At 40.7% G+C, this 17994-nt stretch overlaps 1 protein-coding gene across 1 annotated transcript in view; it reads left to right on the top strand.

Moving 5' to 3' along the window:
• TG (thyroglobulin) overlaps positions 1-17994 on the top strand; it is a 148098-nt gene that overhangs the window by 111563 nt on the left and 18541 nt on the right. The window contains exons 42-44 of the mRNA XM_027645547.1: positions 3083-3247; positions 3979-4146; positions 13716-13897. Of these exons, the coding sequence (XP_027501348.1) occupies positions 3083-3247; positions 3979-4146; positions 13716-13897 (515 nt within the window). The remainder of the gene's footprint in view (positions 1-3082; positions 3248-3978; positions 4147-13715; positions 13898-17994) is intronic.

Raw genomic sequence — 17994 nt, 5'->3', positions numbered from 1 at the left:
CCTCTGTGTCCTGAGCCTGTGGCTACAGCGTTTAGGGAAGATTTTTGTTTAATATGAAAACTGCAGGCTCAAAAAGAAAGAAAATTAATTCTGGGCAGTCACAGCTTCTTTTCTCACTTATTTGTTCCTGAGGGTTTGTGGGGTTTTTTTGGCAAGGATGAGGAAATAATTTTTATGTGAATTTGAAAAACAGAGAACTGGTACAGTTTTGCTTGCCTAACTTCTGTAGTAAGAGGAGCCATGTTTTCAAAGCCTGGAATATATTTTAGATGCACCTGGGAAGGGAACATAATGCTGTTTCTTTCAAATACTGCTTGAATTATGTCCCAAGCTTCTCTATCACCTGCTTCCAGTCCTAGTAAAAGTTAAACATTATTAGAAGTAGTAGATAACACATCTCTTTCAAACCCCAAATGCAAGACTTGCTCCTTGAATATGAATGTTATCAAAAAAAAGCAAAATGGGGAAATGGCCATTACCATGGAAAATGGAAGAAATAAACAGAATAAAAAAGACCACGTAAACCTCTTCTAATCACTCATGGAAAGAAGAGAAAATATCCACAACCAGAGTAAGGTTCCAAACAAGAGCCCTTCTTACCTCACAAATGTATCTGCAGAAGTTTTGGGGTTTATTTTTAGTCATTGAGCTTTGATCATATCTATTGTTAGCCCATACATATCCAGTGCTGTGACATGAAGTTTTGCCTGTCCAGGCCTTTAGTTCTACCCCTGCAGTGGAGAACTTGTGGGACATGTCCGTCCAGAAGTTTTTGCAGTTGTCGTTTGACTCAGTACATGACCCAAGGACAGTCTTTTAGGTTGTAGATATCTGAGAGATAGGGAGACTTTGCACAGCTTTTAAAACCTCTGGAAGGAGATGTGTTCAAAATCAAGCACACACCAGGATGTTTTGCTTGGTCCCAGTGAATTTCTGTGTTCTGTATGTCATCTGATCTCGGTACTCTCTTTCCCTACCAAACTTGGCCTTTTAATGGGACAGCTTCAGAATTTCCACAGGAACTTCCATTTTCAAAATTTGTGAAGCTCTCAGAGTTTGGGAAACTGAAGCCCTTTAATTTTTGATGGTTTGGCTTTGTTTTGTTTTAAATGAATGCCATGTGGAGGTATTGGATACTTGATAAAGCATGCTGAGCATGTTCAGATCCAATGGGGAAGAATATGTTTGCCATATTAGTGGAGTAAATATTACTCAATCCTAGATTTAATTTTTGCTGCTATACCAAGGAGGTACATAATTTCTTGCGCCAAATGAAATGCAAGGAAGCTACTCTTCTGAGGGAAGCTGGCATGCTGTGCCGTCCCTTTTCTAGTCTCACTCATCCTAGCTGTGGTGAACATGTTCTTCCGAAGGCCAGGTGAAAAGACATCATTCTCACTCTGTGTGCTGGAGACCCACCCACACATGAGATACTCTCATCAAGGATATTTTTCTTCCTCTCTCATGCCCAGCTGAGTCAGTGCACCTAGTCAGCAGCTGGCAAATATCGTGCCTTACAAACACAAAATAGGCGACCGCAAATCCCACATGAAGATAAAGCCCATGGCTCACTTGAGTTCTCATCTAAATTGAGTGCAGAAGTGAGGAATAAGACCAAGTGGTGTTTATTTCTTCTTCTTTAGTTCTTCCACCCTCTTAAAACTGGAGATGGCTCTTCCAGTGGCCCAGGATTGAAAATAAGTTTTTACTTCGGTTATTTGCAACCATCTGCTTCTCAGCCATTAAGCTAATAACAGTGCTTATTTTCCACTTCCCTTAAAAAAGAGGAGAAACCTTTCAGGAAGGTAGTAGCACTAGAAATTCTACATGCAATGAACTGAAAAGACTGTCTCTATACCCAAACAATAACCTCTTCTTAATTATATTTGGAAACCAATTTCTCCAGTTGTGAGCAATGGTATCCTGTTAGTAACCATGGCTCTGCTTGTTTGAAATATAAAAAATATCCTGCATTCTGGCCAGAGCTGCACAGAGTTCTCTGGCCTCAGAGTTTTGAGACAGTTTCAAATTAAGGCTTTGCTGTTTGTTTTGTGTTTCTTTTTAACTTGCTTTTGCAGACTTGTAGTTATGCTTTGAGCAAATTCAGGAAGAAGTAAGTTAATCGGTAGAATAGATCAGGGTCTTTCATATCATACGTCTAAGGTGTGGGTTTTTTAGAGGACAGAAGCTAATATTAGCAGTTGTTGTAGTAAACTGATGTAAATGTTTAGAAATTAGTCATTTGAAACATGTCAGAACTATTCCAACCTTTCTGTTCTAGGTCAGATCTTATCAGATTTATCTGCATTTTCATTAAGAAGTTTTCACACCTACTCAAAAATGTTGTACCATCTTTTCTTGGTACAGACATTTTATATGTTGGTGCAGATGTAGCAAAGAAACAAAGAGTCTGGGATAGAGATTGGACTGTAGAGATTGGACTGTAACCTGTGCTCTGATTTTAGTCTTCGTGCTCTGGTTGATCTTCTGTAGTTTGGTTTAGTCTTTTGTTCCTGCCTGAGTTCATAGCTCTTCCAAACCCTCACTGCTGCTTGGGTTAGCTGTTTTAGGATTTCTAGCTGAAATTAATTTGCATTCAATATGAATACTTAATGCCCATGTCCTTGTACGAGCGTTGTCCCAGGATATAAATAGCTCTTCTTTAGGAACACCATGCCTGCTCTCAGTCCTTGTTTATCACAGTTATAATAAAACTCTATTTAATTTCCTCTCTTAAGATGGGGTCCTCATCCCCTCCTGTGCCTCACAGCACCTTTGTATCTGCTCCTGTCTCAATGTTTCTCCTTCCCGCAAAGTTTTCAGACAGATTTGTGACTTGGTTGGAGACATAGTATAGACACTTTTCGGAGCTCTTCCAAAATAACCGTGGCAGATCTGCAAACAGCCCAACCAACCCTACACCTCTTTGTTTTGATCATTAGAACTTGCTTCAATTGATTTAAATACCAGTGTCTTACATTCTGCATCTGGACAGATTTTTCTTCTCATCTATTTTACCTGCACCAGGGAACCAGGTGTTTTGACAATGTATTGACTGTTATTGTGTTGTTTTTTTTTCCAGGGAGGTTCAGCTTTTTCTCCAGCATCCATTATTACTACAAGAAGAGCACAGACTCAAGCAGCAGTCCTGGCTGAAGATGTGGGATGCCCTTCATCCACCAGTGAGGGAATTGTAGCCTGCCTCCGCCTGTTGCCTGCTCGTGTCCTCAATGATGCACAGACTAAGGTACAACACAGCAAAATATATGCCATTGGCAAGAAACCAAAAAGTTTGCATTGACACAAAGATGTAAGAAATCTTAAAAAAATAAATTGTTCTCAATCCTTGTAAATGAGGAACTAGAGTAGTTTTGGTAGGGGGAAGTTGATGTCCATGACATCCACTTCTGAGCTATGATTCTCCTTTACACTAAATTCCTTTTATACTGCTTTGACCATGTCTCCTAAATAAATCTAAATATAGTTTTTGCCTTCTTTCAGTTCCCTTTTATCTACCCCTTGGTTTTACTCTAGAGGAGAGTCGTGTCTGTAGATTCAATAACTGAATTTATGCAGAAAAGGAAGTGGGGAGGGATGCCAGTGTTTTGTACCTGAAGTGGGAGACTTGTGAAAGCTGCAGTATAAATAATTCTAGAGATGGATCTTTTACCCACAAATTAAAACGCCCACTAGACAATAAATTTTCTTATCAAGATCAGCATGGAGCCAATCCCTTATTTAAAAAAATATTTTTATCTCTATAAGACCATCAATTCTTTTGGTCTCTTCAGCCTGTTTGACTTACTGAGACTGTCAGCAAAACCATTGTTTCCTCCCTGTGGTGAACTTGCACTTATATTAACTGATCACTTGTTGCTTTGAAGGGTATCAGGTCAGTTGTCTTAAGCATAAATAAAATGGAAATGAAAGGGGAAGCTAATTTAACTGCACAATTCTTGCTTTTTTTTGCTAACATAGCTGCTAGCTATAAGTGGCCCATTCCAGTACTGGGGTCCAGTGGTGGATGGAATTTACCTGCAGGAACCTTTAGCCGAAGCCCTGCAGCGCTCTCAGCTTCGGAAAGTAGATCTGCTCATTGGAAGTGCTCAGCAAGATGGGCTCATCAGCAGAGCTAAGGCAATTAAGGTAGGAGGACACTCACTGTTAATGAACTAATGCTATAGTGATGACAGTAATCATATGCGGCAAGGATAGATGTATTTGATTTCTACAAGTTGTGAATTATACTACATGGAAATATGCAAAGGCATTGTCCATCTCCAGCCAGTTCTGTTCATTATCATATTTGTTGATTAACATCTCCTGGGGACATATGAAAAGGTAGGAGATCAGCAGGGATTTAGCATTTATGTTTTACAGTCTCCAAAATCCTATTTGTATTTCAATCTCAGTAATATCCCACAAAGCAGAAACCAAGCTCATAACTTGGTTATGAAGTTCTTCACTTTGCAGCAGGATTAAGTCAGCATTTTGGGATGGGGGTTTTTTTGGTAACCTGTTTTCTCTGTTGCCTTTAAGATGATTCATAACGATGATTCTGAATATGGACTGCCTGTAACTAAGAACAGCACTGAGGTTTCAGGACACAAACTGGTGAAATGAAAAAGAATTGCATCCATGCTGTACTTTGGACATAAAAGTCCTCAAAAGCCTGAAAGTTTATCCGCAGAGATTTTATGTCTTCTTGTGAGCCTTCTGGCACTGTTTGTTCCTGAGACAGCATATTGGTCTTTTCTAGTTCATTTGTCCTTCTCTGTGATAGGAGCAATAGTTCTTCTCTGTTTAACAGTGCCAAATTAAATTAAATATTAGCAAGTGCTTAGGTATATGCTAAGAAATCAACAGGAGAATGTAACACAGCAGGGATTGTTTTGAGGGTTTTCTAAGTGAACTGCAGGTCTGTTGCTATCTTTCTGTAACTGCGGATTTCATGTCTTGGCTGTGAAAGTTCGGTCCCAACTTCTCTTTGTTGGTGGCCAGTAACACGTAGACCAATTTACTTCAGAATTAATGGCAAAAGTACCCCTTTACCCACCCGAATTAAGTTCATATTACCTGTTTAGTCTCCATCAGAAGATTCCTGCTCTTATTTTATGTATCTTTCTCTTTTGGAATCAATTAAAAGAGGAAGTCATAGGAGGAAGGCATAGAAGATATACTGTGATGCTGGAGGCCTGCAGACAATGATCCAGACCTTGTAAGAGGAGAAGAAACCTCAGTAGCCTCAATATAAGTCCTGTGATGAAGACTAGGAAGTGAAATTCTTTCCTTTACAACTGTTTCCGCATATGACAGTTATCTGGAAAATTGAAATGAAATTCTGTGATGTTTTGAAGATTATGCAACAAATCATGGTGTTGATGAAAGGCAAAAGTGCTAAATCCCAGCAGTGTCAGGTTGAAATGGAAAGAAAAAACACTTGTAACTGAGAGCTTAGCAGAAAAATGTTGCCTTTCCAAAAAGAAAATCTGAAATATCTTGTTTATTTAAAGGCTTGCAGAAAATAAGATTGGAAGGGAACTCAAAAAGTTGGTGCAACTCAGCCCTAAGAAAGGGTCATATCTACCTCAACCTGAGACCTTTTTGGGGATCCTCTGATCTTCCTTGTCAAAGTTTATCACTGAATCATGGAATGGTTTGGGTTGAAAGGGGCCTTTAAAGCTCATCTAGTCCAATTCCTCCTGCAACGAGACAGGCTGCTCAGAGCCCTGTCCAGCCTGACCTTGAACGTTTCCAGGGATGGTACATCCACCACCTTTCTGGGCAATTTGTCCCAGTATTTCACCACCCTCATTGTAATAAGCTTCTTCCTGATATTCTATCCACTAATCTACCACTTCTAGTCTAAAACCATTATCCCATGTCCCATTGCAACAGGCACTACTAATAAGTTTGTTCCCAAGTTTCTACTTAATATTAAGGTTTAACTATCCTTACTTAGAAGGATAATTATAGCTTCTTTACTACCTATTATAGTAGTAGGTACCTTACTTTGTCCTAATGCCTTAAGTCAAATTCCATCTGTGTTCCAGAAAACTCATAATCATGGTAGGTGGTTCTATTCTATTTTCTTCCTTCTGACTTTCTTAAACTGTTTTCACAGTCTTGGTAGACCTGATGATTTTTTAAATGCACATTTTCCTCTAGTTCTGTTTTCCTGTGGCTCCAGGTTTTTAAGACTTGGGGGAACAAGAGTGTTTTAACCAATCTGTGTTCCTGTCTGGATTGTTTTCTTAAAGACTTGCTGCAAGGTTAAAGTTTCCTGATTTCTCCCTTGTTGACACAGTTAGTGTATTAATTGCTGGGAAACTGCAATGCTTGTTAAGCTATTTAACAACATGCATTCTCCAGGTTCTCAGAAGAATTTCTATGTCATAGCCATGACCATGTATGGTTGCAGTCAGTCAGATGAAGTCCTGAGTAAGCCACAGTGATGGAAACTAGTGCAGATGGTGGTTGTTATCTGGAAGTTTGTGCCCCATTTCCTCTGTCATAATATCATAAAGAACCTTTAATCTGTGCTAAATGTCCTCTCCCCACAATAGACCTCGAAGGAGGATTTGAGACAACCCACACTGTAACCCACTGTTCTACTTTATTAATTTTAAGGGTTCTCTTGAGGTAGATCTGTTTTGCATCTTTGTAAGAAAACCCAAAGCTGGTTTTACTGTTACACTAAGGAGTGTGGGAAGGATTAGCTGGTGGACAGAGTACTGAACTCAACTTGGAGAACCAAGTTCCTAGTTTGCCTCTGACTGCAACCAGAGTATTTAATCTGTTCTACAAAGAGGGGACCAAACCTCCCTGGGACCAAAATCCATCTGTGGTTATATTCCAACTCTGCAGAGAGAAGAACCATGCATGTATTTCAGTAGATAAACACAGCTAAAAGGTGCTGTGGCATGTGTTTGTAATTGACAAAGTCCTTCATTTCCATCTTCTGTAGGGTGACTGATTTCAGTGTAGTTAATGCAAAGAGTGGGGGTTAGAAAACCCTAACCCCTGCTGACTTGCTCTGCCAGCTCCTGGGAATAACTGTGTTGGCCAATTCAGTCAAGGGCTTGCTCTGTTAATCCTGATCTCTATGAATACTGATCCTGTTAAGCGATGAGGATATACTTTTATCCATTTGGATATAAGCGGTCTTGAGATGTGATGCAAATCTTATCACTTTAGACTGGAGTTGCATGCAGGTTTTATAAACTCTTAGCAGATGAGTCGTAGAAGTGAGAATAAAACCTCTAGACTGCAACTAGACCTAAAGGTGGTAAATCCAGTTGGCACCATGTTGTTCTCTGGGGACTTACTGACACTTGGTTGTGCTGGGTGTCTGTACTCCCACGGCAACACTGCTTGTGCCTATTAAGGTCTTTGCTATTAAAAATGAACTAGAAAGACAGAAGGCATCACTTAAGTGCTGGCAAAACATTTCTGTTCTGTTTGCCTACAGTTAAAGGCTGAGGTCTCCCAATGATGCAGCAGGGAGTAGGATGTGCTCAACGTCTTGCCTGTGGAAATGTCCATTTTATGGCATTCACTGAAATGCTTATTCATGTGAACTAAGACAGATTCAGCACTTCCTGCAGCGCTTCCTACTCATCCCCAGTGCAGCCATCAGATGGTTGAAACTAAGTGAGAAACAAAGCAGAGTTTGTTAGGGGACTGGCAAGTGGTACCATAATGCACTATTGTGTGGCATATGGAGTAGTTAAGCCTGAACCCATTCACTACAATTCCCATGGCAGACCTTCAGGGAATATTAGCTTTGAGCAGTCATAGATTAGGGCAGCTGAGCAGAAACCTCTGAAAATATTGATTTCAATTCCCAACTGACAAAATTTTGTCCCTGTGCTATATGGGATGCTCAGGTGGGAGGACTTAATGGCATTAAATATATGGATTCACTCATGTGGCTCAATGTCTGTGTTTGTCTCTCTAAGCATGTAGGTCAGTATAATCCAGTCCACATCCTCCATATGTTCAGTGCCTATTGTGTAATTTCCACACTGCAACGATTTAATTGAAATATTAAGGCTGTTCTTTTTGCATTTTCTTTCTTTTTCTTTCCCTCCTTAGTACAATCTAGTTGGATGCAAAACTTGAAACCAGGACATAGGGGACTGGATAGATAGAAATCTAATTTGTTTACTTCATGCAAGCAACTGGACCTATGCAGACCAGAACTTCCATCCTGCACTGTATTACAATCAGTTAATTTCTTTATGGAAAAAGGAATTCAACAATGTACAACAGGTGGCAGATATATGTATATTTATTGTAGTGACCAGGGGAGCAGTGTCCTGATAAATCCCATCAGTGAGGAGAATAGGCTGATATCAGCTCTTTACTTCGTCTTGCAACTAGATGGAATTCTTAGAAGACTCTGCTGAATGGGTGTCAGGTCTTTTACCATCCTTTGTGACAGTATTTGTCAAAAGCCATATGAGGCCTAAGATCTCTGTTAGTGTTATCACTATTCCAGTTTGTCAGAAAAAGTACATTTCGCCCCTTGGAAGATGTAAATGTCTGGTCTATCTACTGCTACAATTTCTTTTTAAATAAAACCCTGGACTGGATTCATTCATATGCTCCGGTAGGTATCCTGCAGCAAGAACAATAAGCATTATTTAACTCATTATTTAAGCAATGTTTGTGATGACTTTGCATCACCAGAAGAGTAGAAGGGAGTGCACCTACTAACTTTAATGATTTTCTTACATGCTTTCTAAAAAAGGTTGAAAACCCTACTATAACTCTGAGGTCAGTTTCTAATGCCTCTTTAAAGGTTAGCAGAATATAAATTACTTTACATGATGTGCAGCTGTTTCTATTAATCTGGTAGTAGCTGTTGTATCTACTGTAATTTGAAGATTGTTCGTTGGTTGTATATTTTCTAATGGGAAACATTTGTTGGAGATGGAAAATTGGTCTAATTGAATCAATTTCTGAGAAGTTAAAACATTTTGTCTTTTAAATGTTTAGTGAATTTCATTTTGAATGTATTGCTTTGTTTGGGGCTATCATGTTCAAGTCGGAAGTTTAAATTATATTATATTGTAACCAAAGGGACACTTCAGAAATTCTTTCAGATTGTGCTATTTTAGTGCTGTCTGGGGGAGGAAAATATATTACAAATACCAGTTCTGTTTCTTATCCATTTCTGCCAGTTGAGTCCTCTTTCATCTGACTCAACACAACTCAGGGACCACTCTCTATTATCAGTTATTGCTGAGAAAGGTCACCAGAGTTTTTGGGGCATTTTGGAGATCGCAGAAACTGGTACATAGGCACAGTAAATCATAGAATCATAGAATAGAATCGTAGAATATGCTGAGTTGGAAACGACTCATCAGGATTGTGGAGTCCAACTCCTGACCCTGCAGAGGACAGCCAAAGAGTCACAGCACGTGTCTGAGAGCATTGTCCAAATGCTTCTTGAACTCTATCAGGCTTGGTGCTGTGACCATTGCCCTGGAGAGCCTGTTCCAGTGCCCAACCACCCTCTGGATGAAAAAACTTTTCCTGGTATCTAAGCTAAACCTCCCCCAGCTCAGCTTTGTGCCATTTCTTTGGGGCCATTTCAGTGGTCATGAAAGTGAAGAGATCTGTATCTGCCTCTCCACTTCCTCTTGTGAGGATGTTGAAGTCCACAATAAAGTCTCCCCTCAGTCTCCTCTTCTCCAGGCTGAACAACCTAAGTGACCTCAGATGCTCCTTATAAGACTTCATCTCAAGGCCCTTCACCATCCTCATTGGCCTCCTTTGAATGCTCTCTAACAGCTTAATGTCTTTTTTATATTGTGGTACCCAAAACTGCCACAATATTCAAGGTGAGGCTGCCCCAGTGCAGAGCAGAGCAGAGCAGGACAATCCTCTCCCTCGACTGACTGGTGATGCTTTGGCTGATACAGCTCAGGACATGGTTTAATTGCTTACAATGAAAGGCTGAGGTCTGTCAGCCTTTAACTACCCTCCTGGCTGCAGGGCACTACCGATTCATATTCACCTTGCCATTGACCAGGACGCCCAGGTCTCTTCCTGCAGTGCTGCTCTCCAGCCTCTAATTTCCCAGTCTATACACACAACCAGGGTTTCACCATTCCAGCTGCAGAGTCCAGCACTTGCTCTTGTTAAAATTCACACAGTTGGTGATTGCCCATCTTTCTAATTTGGTCTCTCTGCAGGGCCTCTCTGCCCTGGAGGCAGTTGACAGCTCCTCCCGATTTGGTGTTGTTGGCAAACTCAGTGTTCCTTCAAGTCCTGTGTCCAAGGAGTTAATGAAGATGTTGAAGAGAATAGGACCTCAGATGGAGTCCTGCAGAACCCCACTAGTGAACAGGTCACCAGCTTGATGTTACCCCGTTCACTATAACTCTTTGTGCCTGACCTGTGAGCCAGTTGCTCACTCACTGTTTAACATGGTTTTCCAGCTATGAGCTGCACATTTTGTCCAGGGGGATCCTGTGAGAGACAGTATTGAAAGCTTTACTGAAATCCAAAAAGATTACATCAGCTGACTTCCCTTGATCAGCTAGGTGGGTTACCTTGTCATAGAAGGAAATCCTGTTCGACAGGCAGGACTTTCCCCTCATGAAAACATGCTGGCTGTGACCAGTGGCTGCATTGTCCTCCAGATGGTTTTCAATACCTCTCAGAATAATCTTTTCCATGATTTTAGCAAGCATTGGTGAGACTGACAGGCCTGTAGTTTCCAGGGTCCTCTTTATTGCCTCTCTTGAAAATCAGGACAACATTCACTACCTTCCAGTCAGCTGGGACCTCTCCAGATTCCCAAGACTGCTTGAAAATAGTTGAGAGAGGCATTGCAATGACATCAGCAGCTCTTAGATGAAATCCCGTCAGGTCCCAAGATTTATTGGGATCCAGCTGGAGCAGCAGATCCCACACAATTTCAGGGTAGACTGGGAGTTGATCATTCTCAGTCATGGTCCTCCAGCTCAGGACACTGAGATCCCCTTGATTTGTCATCTGTGTTGAAGACAGAGGCAAAAGAATGTATTAAACACCTTTACCTTGTCTGTGTCCCTGTTTGAGGTGACCATCCTCATCCTGTAAGGGGCTGATGTTTATTCTACACTGCCTTTTGCCATTAATATGTTTGAAAAAACCTCTTTTTATTATTCCCCACATTCATGACCAGCTTCAACTCCAGTAGTGCTTTGGCCACACAAATTTTCTCTCTACAGTGGCAAGCAGCATCTCTGTATTCTTCCCATATCACCGGACCTTGGTGATATGGGAAGATACCTTCTTTTTTTGCCTTATTTCCAAGGTAAGATCCCTGTTCAGTCAAGCCAGCCTTCTGCCTTGTCTGCTTGACCTCTGACATTAAATACCTGAGGCTGACTGCACTGAGCCAGATAAAAGGCCCATTTAGCACAAAATGGTGTTTTCAGTAGTGGTTAAGAGAGGCTGTTTGTAAAAACAGGGTAAGCAAATATGATACTTCTGCTAAATGTTCTGCAAACCTCTAGCACTTTGCAGCTCAGAGACTTCCTAGCCTGAATCAGTCTTTCTGTATCTAACAACCATCAAATAATTTTATTTTTTTTTAATTAAAAAACTCGTTCATGAAACTTCATCTCCACCAATTTGGCATCCACAAAACAATGTGGCAAGGAGTTCCTCAGCTTAACTGTGTGTTGCTGTATAATGATCCATCTCCTTCTCTGTGGTTTTCAACCTTAATGTTTATTTGATACTTGGCCATCAATGACACAGTGAAGGAACAGTTCCTAGGGTACATAATCAATACCCTAAGATTCTTCTCTTTATTTATCTCTGGTTTAAGTATCCATGACAGGTGTAGAATAAGGTAACAAATCCATTTTAGAAAGCCAATAAAATTAAAGTATCGCATGAAAGTTACTTGTACCTGGATGATTTATACACAAAAGCTTGGGCTTTGCACTGGCATGGAAAAGCATCTGTTCTTACCCATAACTGCTAACCCCAGACGCCAAATGAGAGATCCCTATCTAGACGAAGCACTGCTTCTGCTGGTTGGTAGGAGTCTGAATTGATGTATGCCAAAGCTGTGATGGAAAGATTTCTTTTGAATTCAGTGAACTTTCAGTCAGATCTTCAGTGATCATTTCTATTTCTTGCAGAAGAATATGCGTGTCCTTGCTGTATTTAAGCTGAACGATTTTGCAGGCAAGTGTGCTATGCAGTTTCTTATGTGGCATTTATGCACATGAAGTGACGTGTCATGACTGAGTTGCCCATCTTTTTCAAAGTACAGCTGTATTACTAAAACTACCACCACATGACTCTTTCACAATGCATAGGCCAAAATCTAGCAAAAGAGGAATTTTTTACAAGTACAAGGAAGATTTCCAAGATCTTCTTGGACCTTGAGATGTTTGGTAGTGTTTTGAAATCCCTCAAAATTACTTAATCAAAGTGCACAGGGCATTAGAATATGTCACTAAGGACAAACCTCGGCCTCAGCACATCGGGAACTTATTTTCCGTCTTTGATTTCTGTGAATCTATTGAAAAGTAATTATTCCGTTTGTACTTTCTGTATAGGGTTGTGGAAAGACCTTCTAGAAGTGTGATGAAAACCAGCTGTGGGCCATCAAAATAATATTTTCAGTAAAGCATCAACACTAACCAGACTGGGCAGACACTGACCTATTTTGCATCAGACTGACTGCTCAAAATAATAGAGGTGGTTTATTAGATCTTTTTCTCTGGAGTTCTTATCCAAGTTTCACCCAACATGCACCTACATGGTGCCCTCTTTAGAAAGGACTTGATGAACAGGAAAGTTCAGGGAAGTTGCTCTGTTTCTGAACTTGAAATAAATTCTTTAGAAAAAAATAAAAAAACTGAATTGACAAAATAAGAAACTTTCTCAAAGAAAGATGTCCTGAAAAATTCTAGCAGTCTAGCTTTGATAAAAGTGTGTTTGGGTACACAGTTTGGCATAGAAGATTGTCCCTGTGACATGGGCACTTTGCTCTGGGGAATGGGCCTTCATGTTAAGAAAGGTTTCAGACCACAGGAAAAGAGTGTTTCACTGTTGGTTTCTTTGAAAGGCCCTAGCAGTTATGAAGCTTGAAGATCACGGCTGTTCCTTGCATTGAGATTTGGAGAAATGGAATTTCTCTTCCAGGGCTAAGGCAGATATTATTCCAGAAAGGGACCTAAATACAGAACTTACACATTTTTTTGTAGGTGTTCCCAGAAGAGACAAATTGATATAGCCATGAAATGGTTATACAACATGTTTACTTTCTGGAATTTTCAAAGGGAAATAGGAAAATCTCCCTCTCTCCCCTCTAGTTTTCTCTCAGGGAATTCATCAGAAAGACAGAATTGGACACACAGTGGAGAGCTATCCCCGGGAACTACTTCTGTGAGAGCCAGCAGGATTTCTGTGCTATTAGAGCTCCGCCTGCTCAGCGTGGTACCTATGATTTGGAATTACTAGATCAAGGTTTCTGTCCTATACTATACTTAGAAGAAACCAATGCTTCTGGTCGGTGATAGTTTTGGGAAAACGAAAAGTAGGACTGTCCCCTACTTAATCCCCTAGAAATCAGGGATCACAGCATAGAGGACTTGTTCCAGCAGAGGGAGATCTGAGCCTATATTGTTTCACCAAAAAATGAAAATGAATCTTTTGGTTTTGTTTCTAAATTCCATGTATGCTTTTGTTCTCAGAAATTTGAAGAAAGTCAAGGAAGAGCCAACAGCAAAACAGCCTTTTATCAGGCTCTGCAAAATTCTCTAGGAGGAGAAGAGTCCAACTTGTTCATTGAAGATGCAGCTACATGGTATTACTCCCTCGAACATTCAACTGATGATTATTCATCCTTTTCCAGGGCTTTGGAAAATGCTACCCGGTGAGCAAGTCATCCTATTACAACTGTGTGATTGGAGTTGAACAAGGTTTATTTTGCTTATCTACAGTGTGCATTTATATTCTGAAAAACTTGAGAAATTCTTATGCAAATGAACAAAAAATGGGCAATATGATTTCATTTTCTGTGAGGTTTCCAATGTCATTGGTAAATGGAAATAGAACTGATTTTTGTGCCTTGTTAAAAGTTTGACATGTCTTTCCAGAACTGTATATTGGATTCAGACTACTAATGCTTATTTGTGTACTCTTTCATGTCAAAGATGACTGGGTTGTTTGCATACACTGCATCAACTATTTCTTGAGTCCTCTCATGCCTGTGACAGTAGAAGAACTAATAGACTGGCTTTTATTCCCAGTCACCTAATTATACAGTTAGATACTTTTCCTCAGTGGTCAAGTTTGAAAACTTTGATTTCAGCAATTACATTATTTTGTTTATTATGAAACCTGCAAAATATATTTCTTCACAATGTCAGGCACAACTTGATACCATTTCCTCTCAAGTGTTACTTGGGAGGAGAAACCAACCCTCACCTTACTACAACCTCCTTTCAGGCAATTGTCGAGAGCAATAAAGTTCCCCCTGAGCCTCTTTTTCTCCAGGATAAGCACCTGCAGCTCCCTTGGCTGCTCCTCTTCAGACTTGTGCTCCAGACCCTTCACCAGCTCTGTTGCCCTTCTCTGGACACACTCTAGCACTTCATACATGTCAGCAGAGTCATGAGCAACTTACCTCCAGTATATACACTCCTATACTTTACACTGAAACATTTTATGGACCATTGGGAGTTGGAAGAGGAGCAGTTGACCATGTTCACACCACCTTGTATGTATGCATAGCTTCGACCCTAACTGGGTATCAGGGTCAAACCCTGGCATCGGGCTCAGGCAGTTCTGGATAACAGTCAGCTGGAAGGGTTCACTGCCCAGTTGGGGCATTGTCTTTAGCTTGGGTCACATGCTGGTTTGGTCTGCAGAGAAGACTGGAGTTTGCTGTCTCCCCCACGGGCAACCAGTTTGCTTTAGCCAGTTACAGATCTTAAGATGAGGGGTGGGGAGTGTTTCGGTTTTTCTGAAAGAAGACAGACTGAGGAGAAATTTCGTGTTTTCTGCCTCTGTGCAAACTCAGGGACTGAATGTTTAAGTGGAACAGATTTTCCAAAAATTAATCAAAAACTCTTTCCCTATTCCTGTCTCTGCTTCATGAGCAGATGCATTATGAAAACTCTTTACATTTCTAATGTGATGTGGTTTATAAACTGGTGGCTTGAATTCTAACATGCCAGTCCAAGATGTTTCACCTCTGTTCTTAACTGAGACATAATAGCTACAAGCTCCCTGTATCTGCAGTCTCAGTGTTAAGTTTTCTGTCCCACTGTGACCCTCTCCACAACACCTCAGAAACAGGGTTTTCTTTTTATTCCTCCATCGGAGCTGCAGAGCATCGCTCCAGGGCAGCCTTAGGGAGCAGGAGATGAACAAGAGCCAAGATTTGCATGGAAACATCTGCTCCAAGAAAGTGGACAGTAGTTTCTGGGTGGTCCAGGTGTGCCAGTGCGTTGAGGTCATGGAATAAACAAGACAGAAGTCCGTGGGTTGAGCTTTGTGCTATTTGTCAACTCTCGCACCATGACATTTGTTCTCCCTTGTAGCCTGTCCCAGGGACAGGCCACCCATCACTGTGACATCTGGAGACACTGCCTGCAGTACCTCTGGAAGCACTATGGTTCATGGGCATTAAAGCTAGGACTCGTCTTCAGTCTCCTTCCATCTCCTTCCATAATTCTTTAATCAGATCAGTAAGGTTTTAAGCCATAATAAACCACTGAAGGACATAAATTTTAACCCTTCTTCTCATCTAGAGATACAGAATCACAGAGTTGGAAGAGACACAGGAATCATTGAGTCCAACTCCTGGCCCTGCACAGGACCATCACCAAGAGTCACACCATGTGGCCTAGAGTATTGTCCAAATGCTTCTTGAACTCTGTCAGGCTTGGTGCTGTGACCAATTCTCTGGGGAGCCTGTTCCAGTGCCCAACCACCCTCTGGGTGAATAACTTTTTTCTAATGTCTAACCTAAACCTCCCCTGACACAACTTCAGGCCTTCAGACCTTGACAGAACCCTTGGGTTCTGTCAGTGGTAATCACAAAGAAGAGATCAGTGTCTGCCCCTCCTCTTCCTCTCAAAAGGAAATTGTAGACTGTGATGAGGTCTCCCCTCATAGCTCTGTGAGGAGCTGTTATAACACAGGGCTGTCACGTTTGATCATCCACATATAGCCCAGGGCTCAGCGTGGTGCAAACACTGACTTTTGCAAAGCTGCAAGGGCTGGCACAGAGCTCACTTCCAGCAGGAATGTGATACACCAACAGTTCCTTGCAAGCGCCTGTGACAGCCTCCTGGGCATAGGGATTCCCTACTCCTTTATGATATGAGGCAAATGCCTTGGCTAAGGAAAGAAGTGGATGGCTTATTCTTGAGCAAGAAAAAAGGATGAGCAGTAAGAGCAGGACATCTGATGATAATCTGCTTTAAACACTATGGAATGTACTCCAACTACAGCAGAAGGGAAAGGGAGACAACAGGTGTGGAATGACAGTCACCTACATCGGTATCATATAAATGGTTAAGAAAAGAGGGGATTGTTCAGGGTTTTTGATGTTTGGTTAGTTGGTTTGGGTTTTGGGGTTCTTTTCCCTTAGTTTTGTTTCTTTTTAACAAAAATCTTACTACCAACATAGATGTGTAAGCTTAGAAAAGTTCTAGTTCAGGAAGTTATAATTGACTGCTAAAGTTTTAACAGGAATTACAAAGTGTGATAGAGCAACATAAGTGGTAGTTATAAGCTACATACATTGTGCATATTTCATAGTTTTAAAATATTTCCACTGAGTTCTTGTATTTTTTTCCTAAGTATAAAATTAGTTTAATATTTTTTTTTTTTTTTTTAACTCTGGTATTCCATGCCTATAAGAAACAGCTTTTTCATTTTTGTGGTTACTATGTATTTAAGTTTTTTTACTTCCCCAGAATAGTTGACTATTTTTTCCCCCATAGCAGCAACTGAGAATCAGTTTTAAATGGTGAAATGTATCTCAAAGCATTTCTCGAGAGCTAATGCTCTCCCCAGACTCCCTAGTTTTCAAAGACCATCTGCTCTTCTAAAACCCCATGCTGGTAGGCGTGTGAAGATCGGTAATTTTCATTTCATATGGGTGTTGTCAACCATAACTGTCAAAGAGCCCTGTGGTCGGTCAGCCCATAGCTTGTGGTCTCACAGATGGGCTTAAAATAAACTCTGCTGAACCAAGATAGATACCCAAACAGTACCTTTCATAACCATACCAGTTAAATATAGCAATGTGTTTTCATGCTTCTCTGACATTGTTCTTTCTTGCACCAGTCATTTATTTTTATTTTTTTTTACCTACCAAGTCTGAAGGAGAAGCTGCTGTTTCAGATTCACTAAACTGAGAATTGAAACCTCCCACTTCCTCAGCAGATATGTTTGTGTGCACTTATGTAGGTAAGGGTATATGAATGCCCAAAGCATGTGCTGAGTCTTTGGACACGTGAAGAGTGAGAATGATGATATGTGTATATATAGTATTGCCTTGAGGAATCATAACAAGTAAGGTGTTATTGTAGTAAGGTGTCCTGTTTTCTACCTGCCCCCCTTGAACAGCTTGTGCTTCTTCCAGCTGCTGCTGACCCCACGTTCCAGTCCCCCTTCTTGGGGCTGTGGAAAGTAGGAAGGTTTGGATACAGTTGCTTCACTCATACCTTTTGCATTACATTACCTGGCGTTAAACTGAATATTTAGCTATCTCATTGCACTCTTTTTGCTTAATCTTTGTCTCCCAAATGTATTGTACCAGATATTCTGTATTGATGAGCCCTGCAGGTTATCTTCAAAAGTGGTCTCTTGCCTCTTCCAGCAGTGGAAACTTTACCCAAAGAAATCACAGAGATCCAAATTCAGAAATTATATTTTTGGCCCTTAATCCAGGAAATATATAAAAACTTTTATTAGATGTCATTGCAACCTAGTGGTGCCAGAAGGAGCTTTATT

Source organism: Corapipo altera, unplaced genomic scaffold (assembly GCF_003945725.1).
Source record: "Corapipo altera isolate COAL_440 unplaced genomic scaffold, ASM394572v1 51, whole genome shotgun sequence".
Taxonomy (NCBI): Eukaryota; Metazoa; Chordata; class Aves; order Passeriformes; family Pipridae; genus Corapipo; species Corapipo altera.
This window is presented reverse-complemented; position numbering and strand designations above follow the sequence as displayed.